This window comes from Xiphophorus couchianus, chromosome 12 (genome assembly GCF_001444195.1).
Source record: "Xiphophorus couchianus chromosome 12, X_couchianus-1.0, whole genome shotgun sequence".
Classification (NCBI taxonomy): Eukaryota; Metazoa; Chordata; class Actinopteri; order Cyprinodontiformes; family Poeciliidae; genus Xiphophorus; species Xiphophorus couchianus.
This window is the reverse complement of record NC_040239.1, coordinates 31,221,697-31,248,009: the sequence shown is the minus strand read 5'-3', so window position 1 is coordinate 31,248,009 and position 26,313 is coordinate 31,221,697. Positions and strand designations below refer to the sequence as shown.

Below are 26,313 nucleotides of genomic sequence, written 5' to 3'. Positions count from 1 at the left end.
TCTCCTAAAGTCCCTTGGAGTCATTAATTGTGCTCAAAATCACCTTTGGAGTGACTTTATGCAGGAAACAAAGACGTAAACCTAAACTTCCTGGATTCATGCTTCACATTTAAAGGTTTCATCCAAGAGTTGCTAGTACTGCCTAATGTCCCCGTCGATGCATTAGGCAGTACTAGCAGATGCTGATGGGGTTAGTTTGGGTTGCATTGTGGGTTTCTGTGATGCCAACAGGTCACGTCTGACGACACCGTGGAGTAGCATCAGAATCCTGGCAGTATGTTCCCCTCTATAGCACAAGTTTCCCATTTCAGGCCGTTGCATGATTCAGTCATGTAAAAACAATACAACCCCTCTAAATATTTATCAGTGCTGCTGGTGCTGTTTAATGAGCTTTATTCCAGTTTGACATTTCTACCAAATGTTCAGTTCTAACTCTTACTTGAACCCTTTAATGGCTGCTGTGTGCCCACATGCTGACAGGCTGCACATCCAGTATCTGGCTGTTAACAACAGCTCTGATTATTGCCATGGTTTTTCAGACATTTTTAGATAAGTGCAGTTCAAAGCCTCTGTTGCTGGTTTCTTTCCAGAACAATGACTCAGATTCTCAACAGAGGTCTGCTCAAACTCCCAGCTGTGTCCAGGTTTCAACCAGTCACGCCTTTATTCAATGTAAAGCTGAACATGTTGGAGACAGTTCAATCCACTTTGCAATGCACCAGCACCACTGGCAGTAGAGTAGCACCATGATGCTACCACCACCAAGGTTGAGTTTTGCTAGATTTAAAAAGCCTAAGCTTAACTTCACCAAACACTTTTCTCGTACGCGTCATAAACTAGCTCGAGCTTTTCCTCTGTGACCAGGACACTTGGTTATTCATGGGGACATGGATAACCCACATGGATCACCACTGTGGATTATCCATGTGGACCAACTGAGCCTCAGATGGTTCCTGGGTTGCTTAGTTTGGGTCACGTGGATGAGACTTAGGAGTCTGAGCAGCACAATCAAAACCCAAAAACACATCTGGGTTTTGATGTGAATTGGGAATCACCTTGTGATCCTTGTGCGTTTGTTATGGATGAAAAAAAAAGTTAAAAAGTAAACGCTGTTATCGTTTTAGTGTTTTCCAGAAAAGGTCAAATCAGACATGTTGCTCCTGTAAAGCAATCTATGGTAGTTTAGGAAATCTAGACGTTAACCAGGGGGGATTTAATCCCACCTGGGATTCACTGCGTTTATTGTTAACCTGAATGAACCGACATGAAACTGCAGGCCTGATGTCCAGGACGGATTCATGTAAAGATGGACCCACTAATGCAGAACAAACATATTAGAAAAAGCAGAAGTATGCAGTGGTGTGAACAAGTGTTTGCCCCCTCCCTGATTTCCAAGTCTTTTGTTTCCCACACTTCAGTGTTTCAGAACATCAAACCAATTTAAATATCCAAGACAACACAAGTAAACACAAAATGCAGTTTTTAAACAAAAGTTCCCAATTCCGTGAAAATCTACCCAATTCCAGTCATGTTTGAGGCCGGGTGACTGAAACCTCAAACATGTTGACTAGAATTTAAAAAGGCTGCACACGAAGGAAACAACCCAATATGAATTTACTACCATTTCTTATAAGAAGGTTGGTCAATTATCCAGACAGAATCAAGCCAGAAGTTTGTTGATGGCTACAGGAAGTGCAGAGACAGATTTAGTGAATATATTTCAGTGATAGTGTAAATGCAAACGACAAAAAAGGAGACAGTTTCAAATAAATTATGTATTTTATTAAATTATTTTTGCTCATTCACATAGCAAGAGGCAAATCAACTCAAGCAAAATAAATTTACATCAGTAGCACATTTGTTAAAAAGCAAAAACAAGTGAGGCTCAAAGGACAAGGTGGTTACATTCCTCTGTCTCGACGTCTGGAGTGAAGACGGCCTTCTGCTTATTTCACTAAAACTCGTAACACCGGCGACTAGGAGGTAAGAAAGGTTCATGCATACGCAGACTGGATGTGAGGTTTGGTGCAAAGAAGTTTAAGTCTCACATTGTTTATTCACTCTCACACACTTCCAGCAGGACAGGCGACTACAGCAGCTTGCAGCACATGCAGCACTAAGACTGAGGACACTGTAAGGTTCGAGTCAAACAGGCCAGAAGGTGTTCAAAGAAAACACTAAAAGGACAAACCACCTGAAGAAGAACTGGTACAATGAAGGAAAGGGACACTTGCATGCTGGCTGTGGCTTGAATGTGACAAACTTGCACAAAAAAAAAAACATTCTGTGAGCAGCGGCCCTCTGTCACTGTAAGGCAGTCTGTTATTTGCTGAACAGGGGTGCAGACTGTTCCTCAGGTGGGAATCTGTAGTGTGGTGGAACGGTAAGAAGCAAGCGGTATTGCCAAGACTTTCATCTTTATCAGCAGTTAAGGCAAATCATCCTCTCAACAGTCAGGAGTGGAAAAGAACTCATGAGGACAATTATCTGCCCTTTTCCACTGCAAATTAATTGCTTCAGTGGAAGGTTTGAGTTTGTTATGGATGAAAAAAAAAAAAAAGTTAAAAAGTAAACGCTGTTATCGTTTTAGTGTTTTCCAGAAAAGGTCAAATCAGACATGTTGCTCCTGTAAAGCAATCTATGGTAGTTTAGGAAATCTAGACGTTAACCAGGGGGGATTTAATCCCACCTGGGATTCACTGCGTTTATTGTTAACCTGAATGAACCGACATGAAACTGCAGGCCTGATGTCCAGGACTGTTTCATGTAAAGATGGACAGTTTCAGATTAAACTCACTAATGCAGAACAAACATATTAGAAAAAGCAGAAGTATGCAGTGGGGTGAACAAGTGTTTGCCCCCTCCCTGATTTCCAAGTCTTTTGTTTCCCACACTTCAGTGTTTCAGAACATCAAACCAATTTAAATATCCAAGACAACACAAGTAAACACAAAATGCAGTTTTTAAACAAAAATGTTTATTATAATGTGAAGAATTTTTTAAAAAAAAATCAAAACCGGCATGGCCCTGACCAATAACTTGGTCAGTTTATTTTTCTACTGACATCCAGAGGTGAACTTTCAAGGAAACTTGCATCAGTGCATTTTAGGTGCAGTCATGTTGGTTGTATTGTTTAATTGCTGCTGTTTTACAACGCAGCGGCTCCACAGGTTCAATGGTTCACCGCGGTCATTCAGCTTGGATCTAAAGCACTGCCAGGCTGCAGCTGTAACATTGAGCGGTGAGGAGACGGTCACTTGCCCTCATCCAGCCAAGCGAACGCCGTAATTTATTCATGTCAAATTTCTAGCTCATACACATGCTACCAAGGAAACGAGAGGGAAAGAGTAAAGCACCGGAGTGAAGACTTTAGTCATCTAGTCTCTTTGGTAGGAAGAGTCAGAGGACAGGACGAAAACAAACAAGCGATTATTATAGCCCTCATTTTAGTATGGAGCTCATTTTAATTTATCGTGCAATTAATTGATTTGTTTATCACCACAGGCCTACCTGTAATAATAAACACCCTCATTTAAAAATTGCATTTTGTGTTTACATATGTTACCTGCAAAAAAAAAAAAAAAAAAAAAAACAGAGGGGAAGACACTTTCACATCACTCTATATTTTTGGGAGGTTTTTCCCAGATTGTTGGAAGGTCTGTAAAAACATGAAGAAACACTCGGAAAAACAAATAAGTTAGCATCAGAAATCCTCTGATTAAAACATCTGACATGCACTTCAATAAATAGAAGAATATCAATGACAACATTGTTATGACATCACCAAACCTGGTCTAGGAGGAATGTGACTGATCCCAGCCAGGGAGTTTCCTGCTCTCACTGTAACAGTGCCACTATGTTGAGACCTTCTGTTATTGTTCTGAGGAGTGTGTGCAGGGATTGCAGTGGAGTGTTTACTGAAGCTTACTCGCTAGTGCAAGTGTGACTTCCTTTGAAGTGAAAGCTTCAGTCGTGCCCGTCCACACTCATGCACATGCATGCACTCTAACTCAGAAGCTCCAGGTATGTGACAGGCACTTTTCCTTTCTGATTTCCTTTCTCTCCAATCAGCCAGTCAGAGTCCATTCCTGGCACCGTGTAAACTGTAATCAGCTGAAACACAGAACACAGGGAGCATTTTAGGACAGGCATACAGAGCGGGCAGCTAAGAGCCCAGACGGATGAGGGCCTCAGCTGCCAATCAACCGAAGGCAGAGCAGATGAGAAGCAGCTGAAGTTTCACAGTAGGGTGATGAAACAACTTCTTATCTCTGATGAAATAAAAAACGATGCACATGTTCAAACTTTGTTTTCATTCCATTCATTGTCCCTGATGGCTCATGCTGATCTCGGTGATTTTATACTCACTGTTCGCTCTCTCTAAGCTGTGCAGGAGTATGACAACAATGAACAATTTTCCCACTGATCAACAACAAAGGGATATTTCTATTCTATTCTCCTCTCTAAAGCGTTGCTACTGAAGCAGTTCCTGTGGTCAGCCAAGGCTGCTGCTGGAGCCAGTCCTCAACCGGTTCTGCAGAAGAACCAGTTTGCTTTCCATTATTGTCACTCTGAATGTCTCATCCAGGTAATGTTTGATCCTCCTGTGTTATCATGTTAAGGATCTAAGAGTTCAGAGGCAGCTTAACTGCACAACTCCAACAATGACAACAGGCAACATTCATGTCACAAAACCTGGAGATTATGACACCCACAATTGTGGGAAAGTCCAACAGGAGCGTTCATGTTCATAAATATTATCTTCAAACTGCATCTAGTGGTGCTTGGACTACAATCAGTCATGATCTCCAGGTTTTTATTTTGGATCATGAGTTTTTTGTGACATGTTTTGATATCTGCCTGTTTTTAGGTGCTTTCCACAAACACATGTCCTCCTTAGTTTTGTGAATTTGGTTCCAGATCTGAGTCAGCAGTTCCTAGGCTTACTCAGAACATTGTGGTGCTCTATTGTTGCGTCACATTTGTTTTCTCTAGGTCTATCAAGAGTTTATGAGTCTCTTTCGCTTCCTTGCAGTGTTTCAGCCACCCTGTAAATCCTTCGTCCCAAATCTCCCTACTGTCAAATAACAAAGAAAGAATAACAATCTGATATCAGCTTTGAAAGTGGACTACTGTTCTTCAATCTAAACAAAGTAGTTTAACTAAAGCTTCCATGTGTGTTCATAAATGAATATAGAAACTACACAAACTGAGGCCAAAAGAAGAAATGGCAAACATAAAATCCATCACTGGCACATACAGACCAAGGATATGAAACAGATCTGGTTTGATTTGTTGAAGTCTGATCAAAAATGATCTTAATGAGAGACTGGCTGGAATAGAATAGAACACAACAGAATAGAATCGTATTCATCTCCAAGGGAAAATTGCAGATTAGTTGACAAACTGCTCCACCCAAGGTGTTATGTAAGAAGCCATTTCTATAAAAGTCAAGCAAGGAAAAAAGATTGAATTATCAAGTAAATACAGCTGATTTCTGTTCACAGTTACAATGTTTCAGAGCAAGCATATTTTATTATCAAAGATAACCTGAGTAAACATCCAAACCATGTTCTCTTTTTATTAACTACTAGGCTCTGTATAAATAAAAGTGCCTTGCTACTTGACAGCAATAACTAGCAATGAGTTCAATTGTTGTGGAGAATTTCCTTTGCAGATTTGCTTTTAACTCAGCTAAACTGGAGGGTTTAGGAGAATCAACCGGCTGTTTAAGGTCGGACCACAGCATCTCAGATTATGGCTACTTTAAAATCTTCATTCAGTCTGAGTCACTCAGAGGTAGACTTGCTGTTGGGCTTTAGATCACTGTACTGCTGCTAAACAGCAAAGGTTTGCTTCAGATTGAGGTTCTGACAGCTGGACATTCTTTGATGCCCTTTGCTTAAATGAATGACATCCTGCTTGCATCTTGCAGTAATTCTACTCCATGGTTCTATTTTTTTCATACTGAGCTGCTTTGAAAATAACAGTTCTAACTATAATGTACTTTTCCATCAAAAGTTAGTAGTAATCTTTGACCTTTGAGATCTATTATAAATAAAACCTATTTATCTATGTTATTATTATCATCAAAGATCATTTGCAGCAGGCAGATGAGAAGTCCTCACCTCATCAGCCAGAAGGGAGAGCTCACTCGAATCAGCAGCATCATAGTCATACAGAACTTTGGCTTTGCGGGTTCCTGTAGCTGGTGCCTGGACTTCTTCAATCTTCAGTGTCTCCGTCTCCACTGGGCTCTCTGTGCCTTCTGACGCGCCGGCTGCAGCAGCCACGGAGTGAGTGGAGTTCAGTGCAAAAGCATTGGGAAGCCTAAAGAGCAGGAGGCACACACGATGGTCAAATATGAGGTACAGTATGCATGTACCTCAAATATGAAAAACCAAACCGATCAGAGAGCTCAACACACCCAGCTGTGAAAGTATGCGTCATAGAAACTTGAGGAAATCATGTACTGCTGCTCTCAGCAGTACATGGCAAAACAGACGCACATCCCTAATCAATACATTGGCATTAATCAAAAGTACCTTTTGAAAATAGCCTTTAAGAATGCATTAAACATAATTTTCCTTAAGCTCATATTTCTATTTCAAAAAATATTTTTAATGATCTGGTGTAATATTCTAACCCTAAATGTCATATTTTCCTCAGGAAAGCTATTCTAATAGTTAAATTGATCATCAATAATATTCTAATTTATTGAATGTGTCTGTCCTGCTGGTGTTTGGGTGCAGCTTTACACCATGTTCCAAATGATTATGCAAGTGATATTTTCTCCGATTTTCTTAAATGGTCAATGCAAATGATGGTCAGTATAATTTTCAAGTCATGAACTATTACAGTATAAATCAAGTTTTACTGAACAAAGCTCCTAATGAGAACAGTATTTTTTTCAAAAATAAAATACTCAAAATGCAAAATGTTCCAAATTATTATGCACAGCAGATTTTCTAAACATTTTATGGATTATAAAGAACTGCAAACGGTCATTCTTTGAATGTGCAGCATTAAGTGGTCACATGTACTAAAATCAAAAGTTATTTCAATCAAAAACATCTTAACAGACAGAGTTACATGTTAACATAGAACCTTCTTTGATATCACAGCACAATTCTTGATCCATTGAACTTGTGAGTTTGTGGAAAGTTTCTGCTTGAATTTCTCTGCAGGATGTCAGAAAACCTTCCCAGAGCTGCTGTTTTGATATGAACTGCATCCCACCCTCAGATCTTCTGCTTCAGGAAACTCCAAAGGTTCTCAATAGGGTTGAGGTCAGAGGTCAGAGGATGGTGACCACACCATTACTTTCTGCCCTTTTATGCCCATAGCAACCAATGGCACAGTGGTATTCCTTACAGCATTCATTGTCATGCATAAAGATAATTTCGCTACAGAAGGTCCGGCTCTTCTTTTTGAACCATGAAAAAAAGTGATCAGTCAGAAAGTCCATATACTTTGCTGAGGTCATTTTCACACCTTCAGGGACTCTGAAGGGCCGACCAATGATTCTCTCCTCATGATTTCAGCCCACAGCATGACTCCACCACCTCCTTGCTGATGTCACAGCCGTGTTGTGACGTGGTGACCATCCACCACCAATCCACTACTGTGTCCATCTGGACCATCCAGAGTTGCACAGCAGTCATCAGTGAACAAGTCTGTTTGAAAATGAATCTTCATGTTCAGCTGGGCCCACTGGTTAGGGGCCCAATAGTAGGTTGATGCACCACAGGCCTCTGGAGGATCCTCCACCTTGAGGTTCCAGAGGCTCCAGCAGCTTCAAATAACTATTTGCTGCTTTGTAAGAGCATTTTAACAGCTGCTCTCTTAATCTGATGAATTTGTCTAACAGAAACCTTCCTCATTCTGCCTTTATCTGTACAAACCATCTTTGTTCTGAATCAGCTGCAAATCTCTTCACAGTACAATATCGCTTCAGTTTTCATTAAATATCTAATGTTTTCATACCTTGTCATACGGCACTACACTATCTGATGATTTTGGTCAGCAGAGATCCTTTCTGTTTCTCATATTGCTTGAAACCTGTGGCCTGCTTAATAATGTGGAACATCCTTCTTAAGCAGATTTCCTTTAATTGAGCTCACCAGACAAACTAATCAACCAGCTCTGAAATTAATCATAGTGATTCAAAGAGCCCTGACACACAATACCATCTATAAACTTAATAGCACAACTAAAAATTTCATCTTTATGACACTTTAATCCAATTTGCATAATAATTTGGAACACGGTGTAGAGATTACATTTACGGTGTTCCACAGGGAGCAGTGCTTGGAAATTAGGATGCTTCACTTAAGGTAGGTGTGAATAGAGTTGCCATATTGATACTGATGGTGCTCAGCTACATTTATTGTTGAAGACTGATGCATCCAATGAGTTAATTAGACTACTAACATGAATTAAAGACATTATTGCCAGGATGACTGATATTTTGATTTTAAACTCATACTTAAAAAATACAATTATGTCAGGTATTTACTCTGAATGCCATTAATCTGGCCTCCAGTAGTAGTGTGATTATTTTAACCCATTAAATACAGTCCACATTTGGTGATAACAATGACACTGAAAATCATGTTAAATTATCGTAAACGATCAATTCAACAACTTAAAAAAAACACAAACATTTCGACATGAGCAGACTTCTTCATATGGATGTGACACTGATTTAGATCAGTCAGATGAGCTGAGAAAAAAAACTGGCTGCAGTGGATGCAGGAGACAGTAAAACAAACAAGGATCCCCAAAGGGACTAACACTAGGCAACAACTGGTCCAATACTTCTTGGGAGCAGATACACTGCAGTAGGATCAGGTAAAGATGTTAAAAAGAGAAAAATAAATTAATAAAAGAGTGATACTCACACATCCTCATCAGCACTGAAAGCATAAAACAGTAGAAATGATTTGTCATAATTTGGTAAAGAAAAAGGAACTAAAGCCAACATCCTTATCAGCAGCCTCACAGAGGATGTATCCAAGAATATTTTTATGTTGATACTAATTGAAAAGAAATTAATCAAACTAAATTAAACTATTTTCAAGAACATAAAACAAAGAATTACCTGCTGCAAAATCAAAGTGAGGTAGAAAAACTCAGTTAAACAGTTAGAGATGGAGAATATATCAGACAACTACAACTGACGTAGTTGCAAAAGACTGCTGTGATGCAATATTTAGTAGGCTACTGTTTTTAAAGTGTGAGGAATTCCTCCTGTTGTTCATGCCAATAACACTTCTATGGACTCCCCTGGATGAACACTCAGGATACAAAGTTAAAGGGCCAAAATATTAAAGAGGTTTAGTAGGAGTTTTGAAAGAATCTCAACTTAAAAATGACGTTTTTCAAATCCGCAGTTATTCTGCACAACACTGTGCTGTAGTACAGAATAACTTGATCCATAGCTTAAGAACTGACTAGAAAATGTTCAGTAAACCAGAATTACAATCAATCTGATTTTATTACAACAGTCACTACTGAACCAAAGTGCTTTCCATTAGTGCATATATTAGTGCAGTTCCAGAAAAATAGACTAGAATGAAAACACATAAAAACAATCAAAATCTGTAAAAATATTAGAAGTGTCACAGTGCGACTATGTGTTAAAGGCAATTTTAGATCACTGATGGTCTGCAAATCAAAAGTTAATGAATTCCTCAGCTTTGGACCAGCTGCAGCAAATGAATGGTTAGCCTGCTGTTTGAACTTTGACCTGGGGACTTCCAGAAGATGTTGATCAGCAGACGGAAAAGATACAACTAGGTAATGTGCTTGTTGAAGTCACTTAAATAAGAAGGTGCAAGATCACAAACAGCTTGAAAAACAACAATTAAAAGTTTAAAGCAAACTCCAAAAATGCACTGGGAGTCAGTGCAGAGAATAAAGGACTGGGTCTCCAAGTGTTGGTCAACAGGAGAGCAGCAGCACTCCGGACCAGTTGGAGCCGATTGAGGGAGCCCTGGCTTATAAAGTGCTTTATAATAAATGATACAGGAGCTAATGAAGGAATGTTCTGCAGAAAAACCTCAAAATGCTCAAAAACAGCAGGAGGTGCAGAGACAGTTGCATTGCTGCTATTGTTTCTCCTGTTTGAGTCAGTGCTGTCTTTTGACCTTTTAAGGATTGTAGTTCCTTATTGCAATAATAATGTGGCTTATTAAGCACAGTAACACATACTGTATTTTATTTGTTGGTCATAGTGTTGCAGGGAGAAATGATAAACCAAACAGCTAGAGACATGAACTAGATCAAGCAGGATGCAAAGATTGAGAGCAGTAAAATGAAAACCGACGAGTCCATTTCTGTACGGCTGAGCAGCACCGAACTCCTGCAGCATGAAGGAGCTGCTGCACAGGACGGAGTGTTAAATGATCCCCGTCATGAAATTCATGGCCAAAATTTCCACAAATACACAATCAGACACACCCTCTTCCAGCATCTTCAGTTAATATAACCTGGAGTCATAAAACATATTGAAGCTGATTAAGTTAGCATTTAATCTTTAACATTCTAAACTATGTGCCTTTTTGCTTGGGTACAAAGTTCACAAGCTGATTGCAGTTAAACTCTTTGGTCATGTGACGGGGAACAGCTGTGCTTTGGGATCCGCTCTTCTATTGTCTCTCACCTTCCCAGCTCTTTCTGCAGCTCCAGCATATGAAGATGACCCTGCTTATAGTAAGCGGCCTGAGCTTCCACAAACTCATGCAGGCAGCGCAGGTGGTTCACCTGTCAAGACAACAGTACAACAGTTACTTCCTTTTTATTTCAACTATGACTATTCTGCTCATATTAACACTAAACTATGAGCAGAGTAGATTTTATGCATTAAAAACATGCCAATTGATTAGATGCAGTATTAGTGGGCCTCCCTTGTTAGTCTATGGAGAAAACACCAGCAGTGAAATACACCACCTGGCCAAGAAAAAGCTGAATTAAATTAAGCACATAGATACCAGCCTCCTATAAAGCTCCTTTTTAACTATTAGGCCACAAATTATTAGAGAGTTAGTTTTTTAAGTTATTTAACCCCAGCTGATGCAACGAGGAGCGTCTTGTTTCTTAAACCACCATGTGGAAAGACGCATCCTGTGGTTGACAAGATGTTAATCTGTTTGAGAAGGGTTACATCATTGGCATCAAGCAGAGCAAACATCTAAGGAGATGCAGAAACTTCCAAAATTGGACCAAGAACTGTCTGACACATTTTTAGAAACTGGAAGGAAAAAAAAGGAGGGGCATTATCATCTTCGAGCAAGAAGTCTGGTCAGAAAAATACTCCAGAATAAGTTTGATTAGTGAGGAAAACAGCAGTAGAACTCAGGGCTGTGTTAAGAGCATTTAGACATGCAAAATGCAAACTGTAAACTGAAGAGGTATTCAATAAATTAGGAAAGCAACAGTGAAAACCCCTTCAACCTAAATGTTTTTCTATAATGAATGAAACAGAATCAGTAGGGTGTGTGTGTGGGACCAGTAATCTGGTGGCTGACCTACATGCGTACTACTGATGCCTTCCAAAAGCAGCCGTGTAACTTCTGCCTGCCGATCGAACTCCGTCTGAGCCAGCCTGAGATCTTGTTCAGCCTGAAACATCAAACCAGATCAGCTCATTTGTTAGGCAAATCTAATAAGTCGAAACCAAGTAGAAACTCTGATGCTCCATATTCACACCTGTTAGAACTGCGCTAAAAACACAAAGCTTGTTTAGCCTGGTATGTTAAAAAAAAAAAAAAAAAAAAGCGGAACGAAACTGTATATAATGACCAAACAGATGTACTTACTTTTTCCACTTCCTCAGTCCAGAGCTGATTGATCGATACGCCGAGTCAAGAAAAGAAAAACAAGTTTCAGCAAGACAATCCAGCTTCTGTCCCATGCCCATTATTTATTTTTCCTTTGGGAAAGTTCTAGGCAACAAGGAAAATGAAAGCAGCAATGGAAAGTTCGTCACACAGTCTGGTAGGCACTACAGAGAATTAAGGATTTGTTTCCCAGCCAGCTTCTCCAGGACACTGACAAAACACCGCTGCTCATTCCCACAATGTACAATACCAGTATCCACACAAACTGAGCCCATCTGTCATCTTCATTACAAACTGGTGACTGTCAAGACAAGTCAAAGCAGTCTGCGCTACACAATCACAACCTTTAAGCCTGCATTTTGACCACAAGCCAGAAGGAAATAACTGATGTGCTTGTTGAGACCTGGGATTAACATCAAATCTAATCCCATCTGAACAGATCTAGCTACTGGTGGTTATGCACCAGTAACTAGTGCAATCTAAAACTTTCTGAGGACAGTTTTCTTCCACCTTCAGGACACAATCCGTCCACTGAAGGACAAGTCGCTGACCTGTTGCGACTCCTCTCAGATTAAAGAGATATTAGCTGGAGGTCTTACAGTTCAAAAGAAATAAAAATAGCCTTACAAACACTCAGTTACTGCCGTTAGCTGATTTAGGAACTGCCCGTATTTTCGGATGTCAATTGGGAAAAAGTTTCATGTTTAGATGGCAACTTGAGTCACCTGTACTTGACATGTGAAGCCACTGGATGGCGCTGTAATTTTATTAGGTCATTGAATATGCTTTTCACCCTTAGTATCTATATAATTGTAAATAGTAACATGTCTCCCATAAACAAAGTGCTCATATATTCCTCATCAAGAATTGTGTTAAATGGAGCAGGTTAAATAGTGCAACACAGCACAGTACAATCCGCCATTGTTTTTGTTGTTAGCTGCCCGTGCATGCGTAGAATAAACCCTACAGCTCTGTGCATGTGGAGCACTTCACACCTCTGTGGTGGGTGATACAGAAAAGTTTGACTCATAGACCTGGTTTGAAGAAGTGCTCGGGCGAGAGAGTCCGGTCACGGGTGGTGTGTAAATGAGCGGCTGGATCGCAACAAAAATGTTACGGATTAACTGAAGAGCTAAATGGGGCCTTAGCCCATCTACTATCGTCGGATCAGCCGGGACACACAGCAGTGGCAGATGTGAGCAGGAATACAGATGGATTAAATAGGACATTGTTAGCAAACTAAAACAAACGTTTCTGTGCCAGAGACCTTCATTCCAGCTAACACACAGGCTTTCATTCCTGTTTTACTACATTTTTATGAGAAATTGTCAGTAAACTGAATTTAAATGTGTAAAAGACAAATATATGAAAATTTGAGCATTTTTAGCACCAAAATACAAACAGCAAATAGGCTTTTGAGGACTGACTCAAAAAGACCAGAGGGAGGATACTGAATTATTCAAAATATTTCTTTGAAATCACAACCAACTCCATGGTTGCCATCATCCGTGATGATGACAACCGTTCTTATTGTTTAACACCAGGACTGTGATATGAGCTATGCTGCTTTAATTTAGAGGGTGGTAACAACGTGTCCCAGCACGGTACTTCTTGGGAACATAGACACAGGCATCAGATTAGAGTTTATACTGACAGGATTACTGTGGAATGGCTTCCTACTAAGTAAATGTACAACATTAACTGGGCTGCTGCATATTTTCTGTTAATATTATGACAACTTTCTAAATGTCAGCATGCTAGAGAGCATTACACTGGCATGCAGAGTGAACTAATCTCTGTGTATGGACACACCCCCTTCTCAATGCTGAAGCCAAGCTTCACATCCCATTTACAACTGACATAATATAATGTAAGGTCAAGGAACAGAGAGAAAATATTAGGTATTTTTAGGAGTCTGGGAGACATAAGCAGTGGCTTCTCCTATATCCAGCATAGATTTGTCATTGTAGTATGTGGCATTCAAACTTCATAAAATTGGTGAGGAGGAAGTGTCTTCTTACCGCAGAGGCACTGGCAGAAAGAACATAGTTGCGAGGTCTGGTCTCCTGAAAATCTGGGGCCACCTACACAAATCAGAATTATTATTTCATCATTTGTACTGCTGAGTATTCAATCTGCACATTGCCTTGCAAAGGTATTGACGTTACAACGACAAACTATGCTATAGTGTATTGCTGTTTTATGTGAGAAACACACAAAGCAATGCCTGATTGTGAAACAGAAGGAAACCATTGCAGGATTGTAAATGTATTTTAAAGTGTCAGTCAAGCATATGTAATCAGAAGCACCTTTCACTTAGTTTGTCTGTTTTAACTTGCACATGTTCAGTTGTCCTGATGGAAGGTGAACCTCCACCACATTTTTCGGCATCTTAAATCCTCTAACGGCTTTTTTCCCAGTTCTGCCCTTTATTTTCCATTTTCCTGCAAACTCTAACCAGACTCGCGGTACCTACTGAAACAAAGATGTTCATGCATAAACATGTTCTACTGTAGTGTGTTCAGTTTTAGTCTAATCTAACCAACCTAATTCTTCCAGATATGTGCGAGTTGACCTCTACATGACTTGAGATGAAATATAAATAGGATGCTTGACGGCTTGCTTTCAACAAGGTTTTCCTTCTTCGTATTCTTCCATAAAGGCCAGACTTGTGGGGTCCAGAGCAGATGGTCGTTGGTTGTTCTCCGGTCCACTTGGTGTTCACATATGCATTTGAACCACGCCAGAGTTCACTTCAACCAAACTGAGACTGAGGTTTGTAGGACGACCAGAGTTTGCTTCTTTGGTCTGTATCAGAGTTCAATTACGCATTCAAAAAAGAAAACCAAGTATGATTTTCCATCCACCTTACAATTCTGCCCCTACAGTGTGCTGTTCACTCACATAAAAACCTTACAAGAGCTATTGGAGTTTGCAGTTGTTGCATCACTGAATATGAAAAAGTTCAGTCTAAAGACTTAATTTAATTTAATGCATATAGAAACCATCTTTAAAGACGAGATTTAGGTTTACATTTCCTCTGAAGGTGCATATAGAAGTCCTGGAATTCAGGTCTAATTTAAAGTGACATCGGCTCACAGGAATTACACAGATTAACTGTAAGGGAGAAAAAAAAGAGGGGAATTTACAACAGCCAGCATACTTTCATATTAGGTGTGTCTGAAGTAATAAAAGAAAGGTGTAGAGAGGTGATGCAATCACTGTATACAAACAACAGCTGCCACATTACTGAAACCAGTGAGTCAGTCTCTCACTGACCTTACTACTCCAGTCTGAAACTGCAGGCTGTGCTTTTATTATGCACATGCAAGCATGCCAGCCAAGTAATGGTTTCATCATCACATAAAAAAACATATTTCTTCAAATAAAGAAACTAATTTAAAAAAAAACAATATAACAATTATGAATTACAAAAATAAATTAATTCAAAACAAAAAAAAGAAAACAAACAAAAAAGGGAAAACTGGCTGTAATTCTGGCCAAAATACACAATCAATAAGTGGATGGCTGGTCAGCTGATTTATTTTGTACAAGTACAGGACAAGGATGGGTTATAAATAATTCCCTGACACATAAAGTAGCATGGATGCAGAGGTGGTGATGATGAAGGAACAAAGTCACCGTTTCCTGTTTTAAGCTCACTTTTCTGGAAAGTGACAACTTCCAGAAATCTGTTTTTTTGCTATCCTTACAATACTTCATTTGATCTCTAGCCAGCGTTGTTCTTCCACTCAATTAAGAACATGGAGAATGTGCAGCTGCTTCATTCGGATCGAAAGGCATTTTGTTAGAGCCAAGAAAAACATCCATCCAACGATCAAGACAAAACAACAAATAACTGACATTTTTGTACTCCCTGCTCAGACTTTGTTGAAGGCATTTTAGATGTGCTTTTTAAAAATGGGACGTTATTTGATAATCTACCTCCTGTGGTTATTCTGTAAAACATCAACAAAAAAGGCTTTTAAAAATAAGTGTGTTTATGTGCTTAGCTATCATATCTGTAATATTCTCACGTCAAATAAAAACAGCAGAAGGAAAACAAAGAGCAAGACTTGTCCTGCATTTCTAACCTGTGATCTAGTTAAGACTTCAGGCATCTGCTCTGGTGAGAACTGCTGTGTTGACAAGTCCAATTCCTCTTTCTACTAAAAGCCTGGTAACATAAACAAGGTTTATATGGCTCTACTGCCATCTAGTGACAGAACCTTTTTTATGGCAATAAATGAGAGTTTTCACAGTGAGAACTTTTTTCTTTTTAAGAAAATTTGCAATCTTTTTTTTAAAAGTAAAATGCATTTGAACAGAATCTAAAGTAGGGCTGTTTGATTATGGAAAAAAATTATAATCATGATAATTTGTGTAAATACTAAAGTTTTTTGCATTTTATATGCAGGTGCACAGTTTTTTAATAGTTCATTAATTTGAAGATTTAGTTTGAGATCTCCAAGTTCCTGCCATTTTGCTACCAATTTACCTCGATAACTTGCACCGTCAGAACAGAAGGGCACCAAAGCAATGCCTTAGGTGTCACTAAATCCTAATCTAAAAAGGAATTAAAATAAACAAAGAGAACAGCAAACAAAAGAAGGCACGCAGGTAAAAGCATATAAAGAATAAGCATGATTCATCCAAACATCGTCAGTCATTAAGACTCTAATGACGTAGAGTCAATGGAGACAACAAAAGAGTCAGCTTGAGGTTGTGGATATTTTTTCAGTCCACTGCCTTGACTTTTTAAGGCTTTCTTTTTTCTTTTTTTTTTGTCTTTTCGCCAATAGAAGTAGCACTGCACATCGAAGCTAGTAAGACTGAAAAAATAACTCAAGGTGTGCACCATATAAAGCAGTTGTTAATACTTACTGCACCCTCGCACTGCAAAGATGGTCAATATGAAGACAGTTAGTAATGGTTGAAACCAACACACACTTTTATTAGAATGATTAAAGGGAAAGCTGAGGGGACGTGGGAGTGAGTCGGGGCTCACCGCTGCCTTGGCCTCGGCCGCCTTGGCCTTCTTTACACGTGCTTTACAGGCGTCCAGGTCCAGGCGAAGGTTCTCCAGCAGACGGCGCTCTCTCTGTACAAAAACATCACAAAGGGACTAAGCACCCAGCTACTGCAACAAGACAACACCCGTTCAAATTTCTTTTGTTTTTGCTTTTTTTTTGGTCACACTTTAATATTTCAAAACACTAAAGAAATATAAAATGTGTTTTTTTTTAAATGATGATTTCATTTATTAAGGGAACGTTACAGAACTGTTTTAATTAGGTAATCTGAAAGGTTTTCAAGAATAAACGGCCTATTTAAAGTAATTTAACAGCAATTTATTGAATTTCAGCCCAGGGTTTGACTAGGCAAATCTGGATCGTTGCTTCATACATAACCCAGGAGTGCTTGAGCTTCAAATTCTGAACTGATGCCCAGATATACATGTTCATTTATATAAATAATTAAAAAAGAAAATCTATTCATTAATTTCAATAATAAAAAGAATTTAAAAAAAGATTAATTAAGTAGATTAATTGACCAACCTAAAAGGCAATCAGATATAATTGCAGTTTACTAATTTGTATTTGTGAACAAACAGACCTCAATATCAAAGATTAAATTCATACCATCAGATTGTTGCTGTGGTAACAAAACAATCTACCTATGAATATTATTCTTTGAACATTTACAAAGTAAACTTGCCAGCTCCTTAAAATCTTACATTTAAATGTTAAACAATTTAAAATATTTTAATTTATGTATAGAGAAACCATTAAATCAAATTCAGCAGCATTGATATGCTCAGTAAATAAATGTTACATTTATGTATCTGTGGTCTGTGTTAAAATATTAGCATTTATGGGGCCCCTGAAGCTCTGGGGGCCTGATGGAGCTGCTGACTTATTTTGGATTAAACAGAAGAGCAAATAATTAATATTCATTTTAATTGTATTTTTTGATTTGTTGTTTTAAAGACTAGTTGTAGATTTAAATAGTGTTTCACTGGTGATGTTTTATAATTACAGTAATATTTTTACATTTCCTGTGTACTTCACATCTTTTAATACAAAAACAGGGTGGACCGCCGGTGGACCGCCTCGGCGCCCTGACCACCGGGCTTGGCAAGTTTTCTGGGGGAAACCCTGCAGTTGCATGACGGAGGATTAACTCTGTCCTCACTGGAATATATGAAGTGCTTCTTCTGAAGTGCTGTATTAGTTTTATATCAGAGATAATGGGACACACACTTCCTAAAGTCCTATACGAGTTGACTCTTTTTTCTCATGGTAAATTCATCATTTGCTATTCCTCTAATGAACCTGTTATCAAAGTGGGTATCGAAATGTAAAATTGAGAAATCATCCAAACACTTAAGCCAGGTGATAAACCTCAGTGACTACCACAATGTTCCACACTCACTGAGATGGTTCGCCAGTCTCCTTCCAGGAAGTTCCTGAGTGGATTGAGGAAGCTGATGGCTGAGGTCTGAATGAACTCTCTCTCTGCTGCTCCCAGTCTCCTCTCACAGTCCCCAACTTTCAGCAAAGTGCTCCCTGCAACAAAACCAAAGAAATATCACAAATCAGTTGATTCAGTGCTACTGCAGTTAATATAAAGTCTAATTCCTCATTTATTGCTTTGTATTTTTTTCAGGTTTACGCTGCATCACTAGAGCAGCGTAACATGCACAATGCGCAGATGGTGAACATCTGGTAAGTTGTCTGTCTAGGAGAAGAAAATTTAGGTGACAGATGTGGGCTGAACCACTTAGGAATAAAATCTGTTTCTATGGTCCAGCTTTTCCCAACAGGTATCTGTATTTCTATTGGCTGCATCATTTCATGTCGATGCACTTTGCGGTTCATGGATTTGAGATATGGAGCAATTTTTCAACAGCAAAAAAACCAGAAAGTAAGTGAGAAAAATCAGAAAGAATCAGAGACTTCTGAGAGTTTAAATTATTAATATGTATTATTGTGCACCAAACCCATCTTGAATATTAATATTTATGTTAAACATTACGTTAAATTCACCCCTGAGCAGGGATGAAATCCAGGACGTTTTTAAAGAGGCCAGTGATGATCTTGGGATGTTGCACCAAAATAATGTTTAAAGTACAGAGTAAAATATCTGAATGATCAACACAATACCCTCAAATAGATACAAATCTGAGTAAATTGTCAAACATGTTTAAAAAATGTCCTGCATGAGACACTTCCACATCTGGCAGTTTGTCAGACAAAGCTCAAAAGTTTTCTGTATGCCTGTGAATGAGTTTTTACAACATTTTAACAAGCTAAGTCTAAACATTGTGCTGTTCTTACTGACACACATGAAATAGTTGAACAGAGTACAAACCAAACCCAAAGACAGTTGTAAAACCTAAACACCATTAGGAGTCCCACGAAACAAAAACATTTCAGAAATGTGGTACAAAGCTAGTCTTGAAATCGCTGCGTACCTCTTTATGGTGATTAATTAATTTGGCTCTTAATGATGAAATGATTCGCCACTCCTAGACTAGTGTATTCCTATGAAGATGCTAAATGTAGGGATGGAGTTGCTCCAGCAGGTGTCACCATTGTGCAAAAGATTATTTTTTTAAAACAACAAAAACAACAATGGTAGCACAACGTGGCAGAGCTCTATTCCTGCAGCAGATCCATAATGACCCTTGAAGAGCCCTTAACTAGAAACGGACATATTTAAGAAGATAGGGCAAGTGAAGGCCAAAAGTCATCATCAGAAATGTGCTGAGGCTTTTACTGGCCAATATTGATATTCCTTTTTCCCTTTATTGGATTTTTACTGAGCTTTTGAAGTCTAAACAATGTGCTGTTTGTTAAAAATCCAGAGACTAATATAAAGTTAAATCTATCTTCTTTTTTTAGTTTTCATTAATTAATGAAAGAAAAATCATTTTTGAGAATTCTTATTCCCTTGACCTCCCCCTCCTCTTTGACTTCGACTGTCATTGGTCAATTTTAATCAGTGGTTAATTAGTATGTGCATCACAATAACCCAAACTGCATAAGAAAAAGTTGCCAGTTCATCTCTTCCAATGAGAAACAGCTTATCCTGATGTTGGCTTTAGGTTACTGTTGTTTATTTGACTAAAGTTTGAAGAAACAAGTAATGTTTGTACTTCAAAGGTTTATTCATTTAACAAATTGTAAAGCCACATAAGACCTGGCTCTGATTGGTTGTTTTTGGTTGGGAGCTGTGCATTTCTTCAGAAGCCAACAAGTCCCTCAGAAAGGATGTAGAGGAGATCCATCTTTTTACAGATTGTTGATCTCCTAACATACTGTCATGACATGATGAATATTTTAACAAATACATAAACTTTATAGAAGTTACATAAAGTAACTTTAAGCACAGGAAAACCAACAACTAAAATAATTGTATTGGCATGGTATGGTATCTGGCCTTAAAGACAGTTCATCTCTTCCAATGAACTGTCTTCATTGCTTCAGGGGATCCATAAATGCTAATATTTTAACGCAGACCACAGATACATAAATGTAACATTTATTTATTGACAAAAATCCTCACTTTTTGTGAAAAGTGGAGGATTTATCCCCACTTTCTAAGAAATTAATAGAACCTAGAAAAACTGTGGCATCAGTCAGAGTTTGAGCTAATCTGAATTTTCAGTCCATTTATTTAAAAGATACCGAGATGCTGAAGTACTAGGGTTGCACAACTCATGCATAAATCAGAATCTCTTATTGAATTTTGGAGCAATAGCTTTCCCTAGTGACAGCTACATGCCTACTGATGCTGCAGCAGAATACAGAGAGCAGCTAACCTCATTTAAAGCTCTATTGATCCTCAGACTTACACAGACGGGAAAAACTATTTACAGCCTGTAGTCGAAAACAGTGCAAGCAACATGTAGAGAGGAAGGACATCCATTGAACAAGCAGCAGCATAAATGCTTTTATGCTAAAAAAAGATCTTAGAGCCAGTTTGAGGCAAGAGCATCAGAAAGCCTTGATCTTCTGTCACCCTGGATAAGTGAAATATTCAATAACGGCGATGATAATATTTTTGTTAGAATGATATTTTATGTCAACATTACGTTTCATAAATTTAAATTTTAATATTTCAACAAAAGAAGAGTTTTCTTCCACAGTACTCTTGTGTGCTGAGAAGCTCCTTTGTTAACAATTTCACTGACGTGGTGTGAATAAGACTGACATAGCACCTCTCATAAACATGAAGGAGTCTTCATGAATGTTTATGACTTATCATGAAGTGTCATGAAGTAAATAGTGAAATTTTTAATCCAAAGTTTCAATAGAAATTGTGATAAAAGTGCATTAAACGTGTCAACTTTGCATTATTTGGTAATAATTACAATTTTAAAGCAAAGTTGCATTAAAATTTCATTAAAAGTATCAACTTTGCATTAGAAGTGTGATAATTTACCAAGTGGCATCTCATGACAACAGTCAAACATTTATAAAGCCTCCTTCATGTTAGTCTAATGCAGTGGTTCTCAAACTTTTTTCAGTGATGTACCCCCTTAAAAATATATTTTTAGTCAAGTACCCCCTGACACGGGCAAAACATTTTTGGAATTAAAAAGGGGTACAGTGCTGTAAAATCACTGTCTGATTTATTAAAGCCAAACAACTTATATCAGTGAACCTGACAAATACATCCATATTGCAAACATTGCATGGTTAAACAAAAAAGAAAAACAGAAGACGGTGACCACCAGGAAGGTATAAAACCAGTCAAACCGTTTTATTTTAAAGGATATTGAAACTAAATACTGAATATAAAATTCAGTGCATGAACACACATTTATATTTTATCGAACTTTTCACAAAATAATTTTTCCCAAGACTTATTATGAGGAGCCTACTGATTTTTTAAAGATATTTTGAAAAGCTTCATGTACCCCCTGCAGTACCTCCACGTACCCCCAGGGGTACACGTACCCCCATTTGAGAACCACTGGTCTAATGAAGTGTTACCGCTCCTATCTGTGGTTTCAACCACCTGCAGGAACATGCTTTTGTCTTCACTCAAGCCACAAAACTACAGCATCAGCCAACAGCTCAGGACTGATGAAGTCTGTGGAGTTTCTTTTAGTGACTTACTCATCTCCTACTCAGTCGGGTGTGTTAAAGCAGGGACACAGCTAAACACAACATAACAGACATTTTTGAGGTTCAGAAACCAGAGTTCAAGAAACCACTGGTAGCATGTTGCAATCTACCCTTCAGGCCCTTCAGAGATAATACACTCACCGTACGGTGTACCAGGCCCAAACTCCTTCGCAGCATCTTCCATATACTGACCCAGCAGCTCTGCGTTGGCAACCCTGGAGGGTGCTTTCATGTCCAGCTTTTCATAGAGAAACTCCTCAATTCTGGCACCTGCAGGGAAAATCCTGAGTTTAATTTATGAAGCAGACAGGTTATTCTTTACTCTCATTTCTACTCATTACAAACTGAGATCCAAAGACATCTGGCACAACTTCACCTACTTTAAAAGGCGCATGGTGAGGTGAAAACTCCAGCAACACTTTAACCAACTTTATTCTGAAACAAACTTGTTTCTGCATGTGGCGCATAATCTGTCAGAGTGGTTTTAGCAGACTATACAAGCAAGAAAGGTTTTGTTTAAAAATGTTAACAAATTTAGAGATAATTTACTATTACTAATTTATTAGTAACTTTGATAAAAAAAAATTGTTATTCAGTCAGTTAAATTAACAATAAACAAAATACATCACTGATCACCTGTTCGGTTCTACATATTGTTCTCTCAGCAGGCAATAAACTATCAAATAACCACATATTGAAAAGGAAACTGCAGTTCTGATTTGTTATCACTGACTAAGACAGATTGGTACAGATATATGGAAAATCAAAAATATTGTCTAGATGTGGGTTGAATTTAAAAATCTGAGATATTCTTTTTCCATAATCCCTTCATATGGGAGAGAACATGTGATCACTGATGTATCCAAGACTCTTCAAAAAGTCATTGCAGATGGTGATGGCTGTGGGCAGGAAGAATCTCCTGTAGGAGTCTGTATTAAGCAAATTTGAAGAAGCCTGGTGCTCAGTCAGCACTGAGATCGGTTTAGTGGAAAAGGTCCCAAGGAAACATTTTGTCTGATTAGCTGTGTGAAATAGCAGCCTTTGTCCTGAGATAACTCTCTTTCAGTATTCAACGGTCACTCTGATGTTCCTGATCGTTCAGTGAAAAATCTGTATTTGATCTCAACATCACAAAAATGTCAGCATTTTTGTTCCTGTTGATTACTCCTTTACGCTAATGATGCAAAGCATGAAAGGTTTCCACAGCAGAGCACTACATGGGGATTGGAAGGCAGGATACTCACCAGTATGATCAACTGTGGCATGAAGAGTCAAAAAGATGACAAGTTAGAGCTCTCTGTCCTTACATCTCACCCTATACAGCCTGATCAACATTATTAACCATAGCCAGGAAGGGAAAATAGTAAATTTTCTTTCATTTGTAAGTTTGTAATCAATCAGATTCCAATATTATGAAAATCTAACATCAGGTGTAAAAGTACTGCAAAGCACGAACATTTATTAAATAAAGATCAAGACAAAATAGAAAAATAGTATGAGAGAACAACAAAGTACACCTTAGAATTCAATGGCATGTAGCACCATCGTCAGCAGCAGTAACTTTAGGAAGTTGTTTTCTGGATGACTATTAGTTTATCATATTGTTGTGGATGAAAGCCTTGCAGAATTTTCTTTAATGAACAATTTCCTTTCAAGTCATATGTCATGTGACTGTAAAACAGTGCGTTTTAATGGGAAGCAAAATGTTTCATTAACTACAAAAATCCTGAACATTTCCCAGTTTTTTTTAGAAACCTTAAAGAATGACCAATATTATAAGTTAACAGAGAAACTTTCTAGGTTCCACTCAGAGCATTTCAGTCAGGTGAGGGGCTGGACGTACCCGGCTATCATATCCACTCTACTGCAGGTTGCTGATGTGCTTGGGATCATTGTCCTGTCGCGCAATCCAATTTCAGCCCGGATTCAATAGTAAAACAGTTGTTCTTGCATTTAACAGAGTGCTGTTCAGAGGCATTCACTGACAGCTAAATGATGGGAAGCTACTCAGGTTCAGTGGTTGCCAAGAGCACATCATCATTCCTCCACCACCATGCTAGACAGCTGGCAAGAACTGTTTTTTGCTGATTCACTGCGTTTGGTTTTTCAACAAACATAGCATTACACCCAACTTTGGTCTCATGTGTTCTAAGAACGTTGCTCAAAAGATTTTGCATTTTACTAAATTGCAAAATCTGCAAACTTAACTCATGCTTCTGTATTAGCAACCTCTCCAAATATGTTATGTTGGTTTGGTCCTTTTCTATGTTCTGTCATCAACTCCAACATTTAGCATGCTTTCCACAAATTGGTTGGGAATGGCCTTATAACTCATCCCAGATTGATGTGCAGCAACAGTTGCTTCATTAAGGGTTCTGCTGATGTCCTTTCTTCATTGGCCCTTTTGCTAAGATGAACGTATATGGCTCAGACCACCAAACTGCCAAAACTACTGCCTGATATAGGTACACATACTTGTTAATTATCAATTAATTAAGAACTACTTTCCATCTTAAAAACTTTGGCATTTAAGAGGAATACAGCAGGGGTGTACTTTCTTTCCCACACACAGCTTCCCAATATTTCTGTTACTTTTAGTTTCATAAATTAGTTTAGAATCTGCAGTATGCATTTGTACACTTGAGGTTAGCTTGAGGTAATTTTGAACTTGATAAGCATCTGATGATTTTTAATATGGCACAAATCTGAAAAATATAGACACTGACGTTACAACAGTCTGTAGCTTAAATTATTTTTTACAAACTGACAATAACGTTCAGAAGGAAACTAAGACGCTTATTTCTGAGTAACCAAAAAGGCAACAACCCCATGACTGTCACTGTGCCACCCTAATCAACGCAATACTGCAGACATCCCTAGACATTACAGTGGTCCAGCTCGAAGACACCATGAGCTCAGGTAGTACTTCCCTATGTAATGACACTTCACCACATAGTAATCATACTTGGGTTGGGCTGCAGCAGGTACTCAGTCTGTCTGTAGATCTTCTCTGTCCAGTGTTTGGTGCAGTCAGCGCGGCTCATTAGGTTCTCAAAGTGAGCATCCAACTCTGTCCTTTCCGCCTGGCCCAGCTTCTCCTCAGTATACTGAAACAGCAAACAACCATGAACAAACACCCTGTTGCAAGTCAACCAATGTCAACTCCACATGCTAAGAAATAACTTAGACTCAAAGTTTCATTAATAATTTCCACATCCCTTACTATCATGGTGTCGACCTGCTTGTGCTCATGTTTATCATTTTTACCATACAGTTGTTGCCAAATGAGTAAATGAAAAAGTGAATAAAAGACACTTCGTTAATTAGTAATGGTGTGGCTAAAATTACCGACCGTGACATTTGTACAGCTCTGCTTCGTCGGCCTACAACTGAATATAGCACAGCTAAAACCTGAATATTGAGAACATGTCCTGCTAGTTGTGATAATGAGGTGTGTTTCGAAGATGAACTGCAGAGTCAGACGTCCTGAAACGTAACAGCTGGTGGGCAAAGTGGAAGGAAGCGCGAGCCAAGTCGCCGCAGCGTTTAAATACCTGGACGGCTCGCGTGAAAAACAGCCCCGCACCGCTGGCTAACTTCTTCACGTTGAAATCCATGGCGTTGGTAGGCGAAGCTGCAAGCCTCTGGTTTTGCTTTAGAGGTAGCTTCTTACAGCAGTAGCTACAAAAATATGGCTCTAGCCAAAAAAAATAAATCACGTGACAGTCTTGCGCGTAGCTTCTCATTACGTCAAAAGGCATTTTTTTAACTGGCTGGTTTACTAAAAAAATATATAATAAAATAATAATAATTGTGAGTTTGTGGTGATTTTTCTCCGGCACTTGTAGCAGCTATTCACTTCCACCGAAACACTAAAAAACAAAATCCTAAAAACAAGGATTTTCACAAGTTTGTTGTCTTTTTTTTTATCTACTTCCTTTAGGGGTCGCTATCCATCTCTATACCCATCATCCTTCCCTGTCACATCCCTTATTCATGTCTATGCAAATCCCGCTCCACTACTGTACATCCATCCATGAAACTTTTCCATGGTTTTCTTCTTCTCTCCTCCCCTCCTGTTACACATTCAACATCCTTTGTCCAACATGTCCTCTATTATTCCTCTCCAGTTTGGTCACTTTTAAGTGAAAATCTTTGCATATTTAACAAGAGCTTACCTCGACCTCGCTACGCTCTCTTCAACACAATGTCGCCTGTGAACACGATTTATCACTGGAACTCTTGACTGATCTCGACTATGGCCCTCCTTTTCATCTCTAGTTGTCGACCCTGTACCTTGAACACCCACACCTCACCAACCTTGCTGTTTT

At 38.7% G+C, this 26,313-nt stretch overlaps 1 protein-coding gene across 7 annotated transcripts; it reads right to left on the bottom strand.

Moving 5' to 3' along the window:
• Positions 1 to 1,760: 1,760 nt before the first annotated feature.
• On the bottom strand, positions 1,761 to 26,278 carry LOC114154408 (endophilin-B2-like). Of its 7 annotated transcripts, none has more exons than XM_028033479.1 (14): positions 26,161 to 26,278; positions 24,948 to 25,089; positions 23,227 to 23,238; positions 22,124 to 22,252; positions 18,279 to 18,412; positions 16,852 to 16,944; positions 16,728 to 16,739; positions 13,865 to 13,927; positions 11,823 to 11,846; positions 11,536 to 11,625; positions 10,667 to 10,767; positions 8,904 to 8,918; positions 6,129 to 6,330; positions 1,761 to 4,113 (listed from the first exon to the last, which is right to left on the bottom strand). In XM_028033479.1, the coding sequence occupies exons 2-14, from the start codon at positions 25,024 to 25,026 to the stop codon at positions 4,006 to 4,008; spliced, it is 1,062 nt and encodes a 353-aa protein (XP_027889280.1). In that variant the 5' UTR covers positions 25,027 to 25,089; positions 26,161 to 26,278; the 3' UTR covers positions 1,761 to 4,005. The 7 variants fall into 7 exon arrangements, with proteins under 7 accessions (XP_027889280.1, XP_027889273.1, XP_027889274.1 ...); XM_028033472.1 differs by lacking the exon at positions 26,161 to 26,278 and adding an exon at positions 25,537 to 26,131; XM_028033473.1 differs by lacking the exons at positions 16,728 to 16,739; positions 26,161 to 26,278 and adding an exon at positions 25,537 to 26,130.
• Positions 26,279 to 26,313: the final 35 nt, after the last annotated feature.